The sequence below is a fragment of the Tachysurus fulvidraco genome, chromosome 12 (genome assembly GCF_022655615.1).
Source record: "Tachysurus fulvidraco isolate hzauxx_2018 chromosome 12, HZAU_PFXX_2.0, whole genome shotgun sequence".
Taxonomy (NCBI): Eukaryota; Metazoa; Chordata; class Actinopteri; order Siluriformes; family Bagridae; genus Tachysurus; species Tachysurus fulvidraco.
The window spans coordinates 24,044,704-24,056,843 of record NC_062529.1 but is presented as its reverse complement, the minus strand read 5'-3'; the positions used below and the strand labels follow the sequence as shown (position 1 = coordinate 24,056,843).

At 40.0% G+C, this 12,140-nt stretch overlaps 2 protein-coding genes across 3 annotated transcripts in view; one reads left to right on the top strand and one right to left on the bottom strand.

Moving 5' to 3' along the window:
- Positions 1-1,966: 1,966 nt before the first annotated feature.
- Positions 1,967-8,201, top strand: trmt61b (tRNA methyltransferase 61B). The gene is made up of 8 exons (XM_027175187.2): positions 1,967-2,903; positions 3,281-3,383; positions 3,832-4,022; positions 4,756-4,847; positions 5,053-5,246; positions 5,342-5,425; positions 6,981-7,059; positions 8,063-8,201. The coding sequence occupies exons 1-7, from the start codon at positions 2,172-2,174 to the stop codon at positions 7,013-7,015; spliced, it is 1,431 nt and encodes a 476-aa protein (XP_027030988.2). The 5' UTR covers positions 1,967-2,171; the 3' UTR covers positions 7,016-7,059; positions 8,063-8,201.
- Positions 7,187-12,140, bottom strand: part of spdya (speedy/RINGO cell cycle regulator family member A) — a 7,184-nt gene continuing 2,230 nt past the window's right edge. For both annotated transcript variants that reach the window (XM_027175188.2, XM_047821870.1), the window contains exons 3-7: positions 10,156-10,214; positions 9,962-10,047; positions 8,704-8,875; positions 7,984-8,260; positions 7,187-7,650 (exon numbers count right to left, since the gene is read on the bottom strand). In XM_027175188.2, the coding sequence (XP_027030989.1) occupies positions 7,583-7,650; positions 7,984-8,260; positions 8,704-8,875; positions 9,962-10,047; positions 10,156-10,214 (662 nt within the window). In that variant the 3' untranslated portion in view covers positions 7,187-7,582. The remainder of the gene's footprint in view (positions 7,651-7,983; positions 8,261-8,703; positions 8,876-9,961; positions 10,048-10,155; positions 10,215-12,140) is intronic.

Sequence of the window (12,140 nt, the reverse complement as noted above, 5' to 3'; positions counted from 1 at the left end):
GTTCAGAACTTTCTTGATTAATAAATGAGGATATGATGGTCCAGTGGTCAAGGCGCTGGGTTCCTGTAAGGAATTATTTCTCTATCGTCTGCCGCCTGGACAGGATTCAAAACTGTAGGGAATTATTTCCCTCTCATCTGCCGCTTGGACAGGATTTCTGAGCCACTCTCCCTCTGCTCGGTTTCTGGTTCTCCGTCGAGTACTCGGGGAAGTCTCAATGAAACACGCCAGTCAGTGTTTCAAATTGAAGTCCAAACTTTATTATGTCAAACATGAATATATAGTAGTACAAAAAGATGAAGGACATAATGTGTGTGTGGAGCTTAATGCTAGTATCTGCAGAAGATACCTTGACCGTTATCCTGAAGCAGGAAACCTCCCAGAGCAGTATCATGCTTTTCATAACTTCTTTTATACAAAGCGTATTGTAGCAGAGCAGATGTGTCAGGGAGTGGAGGTTATACTAAGGCCAATGTATCTGTGTGTGTGTGTGTATGAGAGAGAGAGAGTATGTGTGTGTATGTGAGTGTGTGTGAGAAAAGAACATTGTGCTTTGTACAGAAAGTCTGCAACATTATCAGAAAAGATGAAGTATTTTATACAATTATTCTCACAGTTACTAATCAGAAGATCGTGGTTCAATCCCACAAGCTTCTGAGACATCTACGTTGGGTCCTTGAGCAAGGCCCTTTACCTCACCTGCTCCGGGGTGCCGCACGATGGCTCATAATAACCTGGGATATGCGAAAACCTTCAGAGTTTAAACCAGGAAACAACCAGGATCTAGTACTGGACAACCTTCTTTTTGCACTATGACACTTTTAACTCTGGACTTGCACAGCACAGTGCCACTTTATACACTTTATACACACCATACTGCACATGGACACTTTAAGGACAATCATTAAAACCATACGCAATATGTTTATATATTTACATTATTTCTTCACATATATTTTGATATTTTCTATAGATTTTGTATAGTTTATACTTTATTTATCTACAACCGTTTGGTTTTATTTTTCTATCCCTAATTGCATTCCTTTTTGCAATATGTTCGAATACCGGACAGTCGTAAAAAGCATTTCACTGCATGTCGTACTTTGTATGTATGTGTATGTGACAAATAAAATTTGATTTGATAAATACTTATCTATATCTATCTATATCTATATCTTATCTATATAATATTGAATACACATTGAGATGCAGGTCATGAGAACGATGACGACCGAAAGCTTTTAGAAAAGCAGATCGATGTTTTTGTTGTTAAAAATAAAGAACATACATTCACAATTCTAATCGATTTCTACTCGGAGACCTGGCAGACAGGGATGTTTTGTATTTGATTTGCCATCTAATGAAATATCGCCCAGTTGCTGTTCTTATGAGTTTCTGTCCATGATTCTATGGCGCTCTTTCGCCCCCTGGTGGACAAACAGAGACTAATTCTAAAGCTTACAATACAATTACTGTCAATAACATGATTTAAATTAAAAAACACAAAAATAAATTAATTTAAGTAGGTAATTAAGTAGTAATTTATACAAGCATTAGTTAAATTTTATTTAATTAACTTAATCTGCTCCAATTTTTTGTATATATTTAATAGTTGGTACATAATCCAGAAAAAGTAAACAACCAAATAATATATATATCAGATTTATATATATATATAAGATTTATATTTATATTCAAACTTTTGAAAAGTTTAATGACTGTATGACAAATATTTTCTAAATATTATAGATAAATATTTTCAAAATATTCTAAATATTTTGTAGAAATCTAAATTCTAACTTCTGTAGCTTTGGAAAGAAGATAAAACATTAAAATGAATGATACTGATTAAAAAAGTATCATTTGTTTTGCCTTTTAAGTATTTTTATTATTGTCTTTTATATACAGGTTTGACCAAAACAGCACGGTGTTTTAGTGCCATCTTGTGGCCGCTCTTTGTACTGCATCCGTGTTTGTCGCTCGTTGATGAAGTCACCAAATCCAAAATGGCGCTGCTCTGTTGAGAGCCACGCTGCCATTCGATTTGTTTACAATCGCTTTCTTGGTGAATTGCGTTTACTGCATTTTCGTGTGTTGTCTGATATGTACATATATATAAGTAATGAATGAGAAACAAGCAGTGACTGTGAGAGTTTAACGAAGCTTAGCTGATGTCTGCTTTTGGGTTGTGTTTCAATTTGAGTCCCTTAATTAAAATGACACCAAGGCTGGCCAGAGTGTGTGTCACATGTTTAAGTCATAAAGTCAAACCGAATGATCTCAGAATCAGTTCTTTAGCTAGGACAAAGTGTTTTGGGACAGGTCCGAAAGGTCCAGATGGAGATGGAGATGGTTCTGAGGCACATGTTCCATCTGGTCCGACACTTCCTCCGTACTCATGGGGTGCTTCTCGATTTGGGAGGCGACCCTTGTCACCTTTAGAAAGGGTGAGTCAAATGTTACCCCAGGAATCATTGAGCGACGAGGTCTGGGAGCTCAGACAGAAAAGAACAAGTGAAGAACACGAAGATACAGAAACGCAGACTCCAGAGAAGCTCAAGGAAGATCTAGATGTGCATGTACTACCTGGAGATGATGACAGTGTCTTGGAAGGAATGACACATGCTCATGTTCTGCCTGAGGAGCGCGCGATGTGCTTTGGAGAAGTCGTGCTCGCCGAGTACCGCCGGAGACGAAGGCTGGAGTTACAAAAAATGTTCCAGCTGGAGAAAGGATGTAAGCTGGGGAGCAGCTGGGGTTCTGTAGACCACGATGTCATCCAGGGTTGCCATGCAGGCACAGTGTTCCGCACCACCCTGGGGATCCCTATGCTCATCCGCAGACCCAGTCTCGAAGAGTTCACACTGTTTATGAAAAGAGGGCCTGCCATTGCTTATCCAAAAGTAAGCCTCTGTACATTTACACACTGATTGAGTTCAGAAAGAGTTGCAGGCTTTCTGAGAGTTCTGGGATGTGGCAAAAAAAAACCTTAAGCACCCTATTTTCTACCTTATCTCGGGGCTTTTAATAATATACTGTACATTTTAGCTTTCCATCTGATATCATGCTCTGATATCCGTCACTGACTGAATTACCTTTTATAAAATAAGTACACGGATCGTGTCACCTCTCGTGTACGTTTCCACGGACCATTCACACTAACAAACAGTTTTGATGTTGAAAGACGATTCACAAAGAGTGCTTTGGATACGTGAGTCGATTCAAAGTTCTGACTCTTGTGCAAATGACATGTGACACATTTTCATTCGTCTCCCTGCAGGATGCCAGCACCATGCTGATGATGATGGACGTGAGCGAGGGAGACTGTGTGCTGGAGTCAGGATCTGGATCCGGGGCCATGAGTCTCTTCCTGTCCCGAGCAGGTACTGTCTTTATTTTTTTTATCTAGACACGATGGATGTAAATTCAGTATCACGTCTTTAATATTCTGCATTTCTGTTGTGTATATAAAATAAGCCATGAAAAACCTGAATGATTTGTGTGGACTAAAGAGTGTATGATGATCCAACAAACTGAATTAATTCAAGTTGATCAATCTGACTCGCATATTGATCTGTGGCTACTGGGTTACATCAGATTCAGAGGAACCATCAGAATCACATTGTGATAGCATGAGGTTTACACCTCTAGTGTAGCTCACGGGGACATGTGAGACTTTTAAAGAATTTTAACTTGGTCATGTAGAATGAGTGTGTATGCTACCATGAGTGTCAAGATTTGAGACCAACATCAGCTGCAGTTTTATCAGAAATCTCCTCAAAGTAGCAGTTCACTAGCTGCTGCGTGTGTGTGTGTGTGTGTTCTTCTTAGTGGGCTCTAGTGGAAGCGTGCTGAGCGTTGAAGTCAGACCCGACCACCACAGACGGTCCGTGTTGAATTACGAGCGCTGGCGTTCATCCTGGAAGCTGCGCAGTGGGAAGGCGTGGCCTGAAAACGTCCACTTTCACCTCGGAGATCTTATAAACTCCGCCCCCTTGCTTGCTGGGCGGAGCTTCAGCTCAGTAAGTGGATCATTCAAGTTTCAAGTTTATTTGTATAGCGCTTTTTACAATAGACATTGTCTCAAAGCAGCTTTACAGAACATAAACACAGAGCAGAAGGTAAACATAATTAATGATAAAGGAATTAACGAATAATAAAAGAAATAAGAATTAACAGAATAAAAATTCTAGATTATTATTAGATGTATATAGTTCACAGTGTGTATGTATTTATTCCCCTATGAGCAAGTCTGAGGTGACTCAGGCAGCAGTGGCGAGGAAAAACTCCCTTAAATTGGTAAAGGAAGAAACCTTGAGAGGAACCGGACTCAAGGGGGAACCCATCCTCATATGGGTGACACTGGGGGTGTGATTGTAATATACAGTCAGTTAAATGTTGTATATGCTGCAATTTTGCATATTTATTAAATTAAGAGTTAAATACCGCACGCAAGACGATTATCACCAATGCCACGGTGTGTGTGATGAAGCGGAGTTACTTTAATTAACCCAAAGCATTTTATTCCTCTTGATTACATCTTACACTGGAGAGTCCTTAAATAAGTCTTCAACAAACTTCTTACACGAAAACCTCAACAATCTGTTTCGTCGGTAATCGACTGCAGTCGTTCTGACCGATCAGAAGTAATATACTGTTTTATAGACATGAAGAATGTTTTAAAGGACCTGAAAATTTGTTATTTGTCTAGTGTTGTCTAGTCTACAGTAGTTTGTTCTCGTGTGTGCGCTTCAGGTGGCTCTGGATATGATTAACCCTCATCTGGCTTTACACACAGTCGTCCCTCATCTCCATACAGGAGGCGTGTGTGCCGTCTATCAAGCCAAGTAAGTCTCTCTCTCTCTATCAGAATAAATTCCTAGAGGGAACCGTTCAGTCAGAACACGAATCTTGTGTTCACCGACCACAGAAACAATCAGATCATAAGTGTCATATGTCCTGAAATCACACAGGATGGATTTAAACTCGGTTCTAATCACTGGCTAATTTAACCTTTAATGCGTCCCTCACATGTACCGTGTCTGACGACAGCATTACGCAGATCATCGACTTAATGGAAGGACTGCGCTGCTCCACGCTGCCTCTGGTGTGCGAACGCATCATCGAGGTGCAGCACAGAGACTGGCTGCTTGCGCCGTCGCTCAAAAAAGATGGCTCCTTCCACCAGCGAAGAAAATCTCCGGGTGAAGAAGCCACAGAGAGCGAGAATGAGGACGGAGGGAAAGGTTTAACGCTTTTGTATTTGTTTCAAGTGATTCATTTCTTTAACTAGTTTGTAAACAGCTACTTTACAGCTATGTCGTTTCTTTTCGTGTTATAGAAGGACAGGCGAGTGCAGCGCACTTTCCGTTTGGAAGCGTCCCGTACGTCGCTCGTCCGCATCCTGAACAGAACGGACACACCGGTGAGCATGTTGTTAGTTTCCAGTCCAGTATGATGTTAGTTCCTAAGCGGACTTGTATGATCTTGGAAAATCCTATTCCGCTTCTGTCCTCTAAGAAAAAGTTCCCAGTGTCATGTGATCTGCAGTATGGACCAGTATGATCCACTTTGGAAATATAATCTGCTGTGAAAGCTTTTGATCTGGGATCCTCTGCTGCTGAATTTCCTTATCCACATTGATCCGAAGAAGATTTTTGCCTGATCCCCATTAATCATTTCACAAGTACCCCCCCCCCCCCACAGCCTGCTGCTAGAGATTTTTAATCAGATAAATCAATTCTGTGATCCTATATGATCTTACTCATTAAGGAAATTTCTGACTCAGGAGGATCTGCTGCAAAGGTTTCCAGTGTGATGGGATCCACTGCAAATTTCTAACGCAACATGATCCACTCATACCCCTTTTCCACCAAAAAGAACCGGGTGCTGGTTCAAAGTACTGGTTTGCCTTTCCATCGGTTAGAGAGCATCACAGAGCCGAGTCTGACGTCACTGTATACTTGTCACGTGTCCCAGCAACGTTAGCGCAGCAGCGAAAAAACACAACAACAATGGCGGATGTTGCTTTACTGTTAATGTTCATGGCTTTGCACACCTACAGCGGCATCCAAACGTGGCGAATAAAACGTGTACGTGCGGCTCCGTGTAATCTGTATAAATGGAGGTTGTAATTGATAAAGTACATAACGTTATTTTATCGTTAACACAGAAAAAAAGTTAGCCTTAGCATGTAGCTAACTACTATCATGTGTGCTGATAATGTATCATATCACGGTAAAGTAAGTGTGTATTAAACATTAGTAAACTTAAGGTACATTATCAAATGCGCTAACAGTAGCCCCGCCCCCAGCTCCTGACCACTTTTCCTGGTTCGGAGCTGATGCTTTGGTGGTCGAAACAGAAAGAACTGGTTCTAAATTAGGCTCCGAACCAGCACTCGAACTGCCTCGGTGGAAAAGGGGCAAAAATGCCCCGGGGGAAAAGGGGCATCGGACATTCCCAGTGTGTTACACTGCAAGACTTTAATGCAATTTGATTCACCGCAAAATCTTCCAATGTGGTGTGAATTTCCAATTCAACGTGCAATTTTTTGGACCACAAAAGCGCTAACACGACGTGATCTCATGCAGATGTTTCCGCTGTAACGCAGGCCACGGCATTGGTTCACAACGTGACATGATGCGCTGCAGAAAATGTAACATGAGCTACAGCTACCACAACCTATAAAGAAATCTCCGATGCAAAGTGATCTGGTGAAGATGTTTCTAGTTACATCTCACGCATCATAGTTTAATACAGCGTGATCTATTAAGTTTATATTAAGATGTAACGAGGTGTATCATTGCTGTTAGTGTAATCCAAGTCATTGTATGGATTACTGTGGAAATTTCTAGTCCTCAGCTGTACGTTTATTTGTCGTCTTACTGCGAATCGGACACCGCGTTCTGTCCGAACGTAGAAAATCTTCGTTGTTAAAGTCACTAAATAAATACTTTATTCTTTTTTCTTTCTTCCAGGGTTCCTTGTGAAAATGAGGAAAATATCCAGGTAGCTTGTGTAGAACTGCGACACCCATCGATACCCTGACACAAGCTGGTAACACATTAAAGCTGTTTCTTTTGCAATAAATCGATTCAACAAACCACATTTTAAACAGTGAGATTATTCTGATATTAAAAGTGCTTATTGTATAAAAAAAAATCCAAAGCAATTCATTAACACATTTGTTTAATTGATGTTTATTCATTTTTTTTTTCTAACGCAATGCGGTGATATCTCTCTGACGAGCCTTAACGAGAAATTATTTCCGTTTTGTATCATTGTGTGTGTGAAACATTTCATAGTGTTTAATGCGCTTTAGATTCTTCTAAAACTTTCCTGTTAAAGTGTCACGTGAACATTTAATGCTGTGCAAAGATAATGATGATGTGTGACAGGATGAAAAGTGCCCGTGAACAGTAGACATACATAAAGACTTTACACATTAACGCAGGATGATCTCATAGTTGATGCAATCGACAACAAAACACATCTGCAGACTGCGTTGACCTTAAAAGTGTAGACAGGGCTGTTGGGGGTAGTGTCATCAGGTGCTTAGAGAAAGCTGGTCTCAGAGACTCTAGTCCTTGTTAATCCAGTCTGTGGATTCGCCATGGATGGGTTTGGTGTGCACATCACTATCACTTCCTGTTTGTAAATACACTACAAATTAGCTTATTGATGCGGAGGAGAAATGAATAACTAAAGGAAGAACACTGAGGAGGAGGGGGGATATAAACCCAGAGAGAAAGAGAGAACCAGAGAAAGACAGAGAGCAAGAGACAGAGAGAGACAGAGAGAGCCAGAGAAAGAGAGAGAGACAGAGAGAGAGAGGAATGTTCATCATGTTAACCGGTTCGTTTTCAACTCTAAACAGTTGTTCTTTAATAAGTAGGAAACTTTGTAATCATGGTATAAAAATAATAAAGACTTTCTGGCAGTTTGCTAGAACCTACAGCTGATGTTACTGGACTGTCTCACCTGCTGGTCTGTGTGTGCAGTAGCAGGAGCTTTTATTGTGAGACTGGACTAATTTCTGGGTCTTGGGTGTTTCCTGAAGTCTCAGGTCGAGTGCGAGTGAAAGAGGAGACTGGGAGAGACCCGAGGCTTTAGCACACAGAGCGCAGAGCTCAGGAGAGGCAGCAGGACCTCGTGGGAGCTGTAATTCCTCCCTGTCCCGGTATTGACGCTGAGCGCCGCTGTGGTGAGCCGCTCGCTCTCGTTGCCAAATAAAGTGAGACGGAGCGATGGCCATCACCTGAACATGCACACACACAGTACAGGAATATGACAATAAGACTATAATAATTGTAAATCCTACAGTTTGATGTATCTCATTAAACATCTACAAAGGGAATGACAAACATCTCAGTTACTTTGTGTTCATTAGTATAATGTTCTAGAAAGCCATCATACTGGCTTCACGACGTACAATTCGCTTTCTATTCTCAAGAGTATTTTGCACAAAATTTCTATGAAGCGTAATTATGACTGAAAGAAGTTTCATAAACAAATGAAAATGCACAAATAAGCAGGAACAGATAATCGTATCGTAAACAAAATGCAGCATTCAGTGTACTGGAAAATTATAAATTTTATCAAAACTTTAATTGATGAACTAAGCAATTTCCCCAAAATCCAGATGTGGCTTTATAACAAGTCAGAGATAGCAGTAGTGAGGAAAACCTGGTGGATCGTTACCTCGTCGCAGCAGCGGCGGCTGACTGCGGCTCGGTACTCGATGCGAGCCCATAGCTCGTCCCTTTGCTTCAGGAAACGAGGGAAACGTTTCCTCCAGCTCTTCCCCAGAGCCCAGGGGAAGATCTCATACTTTGACTCTTCCTCATCCTCCTCCATGGTGTTTGCAAGGTATCTATAACACAGACCTTAAGTCAAACAGACAGGGCTAAAAGTCTGAGTTAACTAAAGAGAAAAAACTTTATAAGACTAATTTAACTCGTTTGACATCGTTATTGAATTTATGTTTAAAATTTTACATTGACTATAAATGTTTGAGCATTGTATATTACATAAAAAAAGTCATTCAAATAAAACCATTTGCTTTGAAACACGGTACCTATTCATTCAGACACAAAGACATGAAGCCACACGACTGCTTTGGACATTCAGCTATTAGCGATAGAGATTTCTGGCTTTGATGGAAACAGTAGAGAGATTTTGGGTTTTATAGAATCAACAATGTTTTAAGCTTGGGAACATTTTTATAAACTCATATCCACTAATAAGGTTTCTGTTTATAATAAATTTGTAAATAATAGGAGCTGCAGTTCATAGTGTTCACCACATGATGTCACCAGTGCGCATTGTAGAATGAGTCGTAAGAATATATTCTTTTTTCAGCTTTTACCGTTAGGGGTCACCACATCGAATCATCTAACTCTGTCCTCATCATCCTCTACTCTCACACCAATTACCTTCATGTCCTCATTTAACACACCCATACATCTCCTCTTTGTCCTTCCTCTTGACCTCTTACCTGCAGCTCCATCTCCAACATCCTTCTAACAATATAACCATCTCCCTCCTCTGTACATGTCCAAACCATCTCAATCTAGCCTCTCTGACCTCGTCCCCAAAACAGCCAACATGAGCTGTCCCTCTGATGTGCTTGTTCCTAATCCTGTCCATCCTCGACACTCCTAAAGAGAACCTAATCATCCTCATCTCTGCTTCCTCCATCTGTGCCTCATGTCTTTTCCTCACTGCTACAGTCTCTAACCCATACAGCAGATCTGCTCTCACTACCGTCTTCTACACCTTTCCTTTCATTCTTCTGTCACACACACACACACACACACACACAACACTCCTGACACTTTCATACCTTCTCCTGTTTAAACCTCTTCTATTTTTAAATGTGCAAAGAAAAAAGACTACTTGGTTAATTTAGTTGCATTAGGATTTCTACTGAAATACCACTTTAATGAAATTAACTTACAGAGCGATAAAGAAGTTCATCCTGCTGTGCTCAGTGATGCTGAAGCGTGCCCTCTTGAAATAGACAAACGTCATGGCTAGCAAATACTACAATGCAAAATAAAATGGTTTAGAATCTACAAGATTTCCACGTGTAATAGCACAGACTAAACGTATTAATCTGTTTAAATTTAATTTAACTTGACTTATCTTGACCTTATCTGTAATTTTGCAACAGCAGTCCATCCATAAAAAATCCTGGACGAGATCATCATCTAAGGAAAAAAACACAAGTCATAGAAGGAAACTGTACAAGAATTTATACTATTTAGGATTAATCTTAAAAGATTACTTAAAAGACCCTTAGAGCCTTTTTACACCCGGTCACTTCATGTGTTGTCTCTGATCCGATAGCTATCTGATTTGTTAAAACTGTTCCATTTACATCAGGCCACATAAACGCGTCACGGCGAATCGGACATCAATCCGATCTTTCTGCTCCCGCCCAAAATGCAAATATATTTTACCTAATTTCTGGGGTAATTGAAATGGAACACGCTTTGGTTTATTCTCAAAAAGACAACAAAAAAACTCGTTACGACGGTTATGCTACAAAAATCAGCATTTACTGTTTGCTGCGTTTTCGCTGGTGGCAGCAGAGCATTTTAAAACCCGACGAGACGCCTGGGTGAAAGATCACTTGCGAGTGACGTACTTCCGTCTGGTAGGAGTATAGCGCTGACGTATGTGGCTTGAACAACCACATTCATTTACACCTGTCCAGTTTCATCTCAAATGCATCCCAGACCACCTCCTGAAGGGATTTGAACCATCGGATCTATATCCGTCTCGAAAACGTTTCAGAGGGCATTTAGACCTGGTCTTTTTACCATCAGGATAGCTATCTGATCACAGAAAACGCATGAAGTGACCAGGTGTAAAAAGGCCCTTAGATAGTTAAAAAATATTCCCACTATATGTATATCTACCGTAATCAGATACCTGATTAGGACACCCATGGTAACTGATTTTTCGTAGGTTATAAGCTTACTGAACTCCTGGTGTATCCATATACCTTTGACCAAATGGTATACACATCTTAAAAAAAAACAGGACTTGTAGTTTATTGTTAATCAGAACTAAAATTGTCCCAAATGACCTTATCTCAAGTGATACTAATTCAGTCTAAAGAGGATTTTAATCATTAAAAAACGATGAATAATTAGATTAAACAGTTAGCATTCCCAGGGGTATTCATACATACACAAATTAAAACAGGGAGGAAAAATAGAAACACCTAGAAATAAGTGTACCTTAGGTCAACAGAAAGGTTTTATTTATTTTCATTTATTCATGGGGAATCTAGTCTCAGAGTGACATACAATAAGACTTGTGGCAGAAGGTTTTGGCCTGTATTCATGAAAATTCTTAGTGCATAAAATTTATTCTAGTGAAGTAGTTATAATAAAAGTCTTAGAACTGTGGGCGTTTCCCCTTAAAGTTATAGAGAAGATTCTAGTAAAGATAAAAGTTATTCATAAAGCATCTTAACCCTTAAAAGAGCTCATAAGCTCAAAAAGTGTTAGGAGAAGTGAGGAGGACTTTTAAGAGGATGAAGAGTTTCTTTATCAGAGGAGAAAATGACTGAAAGGAGAAGAGGGAGAAGAAATGTATTGTGTACAATATTTAATAATGACAGTGAGTTAATAAGGTGATACAGATTAGAACGTGTAGGGATTATTTTTGTGACCAATCATATAAGAGAAAACATCTCAGACCTCAGACACAGCAGAAATGACTTATGTGGCCGAATGCCATAGTGGCAGAAATGATAATTTGGCTCTATTACACTCCTAAGCTGTTTACATTTATAACTGAAAATTAGTCTATATAAAATGAGTCTGTGAACTTTACATAATTTGGAAATCCAGAGTTTGGCTGATCCTCATGAGCGCACGTTGACACAGTTGAAAACACAATGGCTTCCGTTTTAAGTGAGAGAAGTAAATAGTCACAGTAGCGTTTTGCTTCCAGGCAGACGGTTAACACGTGCAACACGTTCTCCCTGAAATCCTGTATAATCAGATGACTCCTGAAGCGTTTCTAATTTTGTGTGTCGTACGCATCTGACCATCGACTAACGGTTATAAGTCTTCCCTTAAATATCTTCATGCTTTAAACAAAATCAGGGATCTGACTAG

What these genes read in the sequence shown, in the direction of transcription:
- trmt61b (XM_027175187.2), top strand. Translation starts at nt 2,172, where the DNA reads ATGTCTGCTTTTGGGTTGTGTTTCAATTTGAGTCCCTTAATTAAAATG. An exon ending in TCTCTTCCTGTCCCGAGCAG is followed by an intron (nt 3,384 to 3,831) that starts GTACTGTCTTTA and finishes TGTTCTTCTTAG; the next exon opens with TGGGCTCTAGTGGAAGCGTG. An exon ending in TGTGCCGTCTATCAAGCCAA is followed by an intron (nt 4,848 to 5,052) that starts GTAAGTCTCTCT and finishes GTCTGACGACAG; the next exon opens with CATTACGCAGATCATCGACT.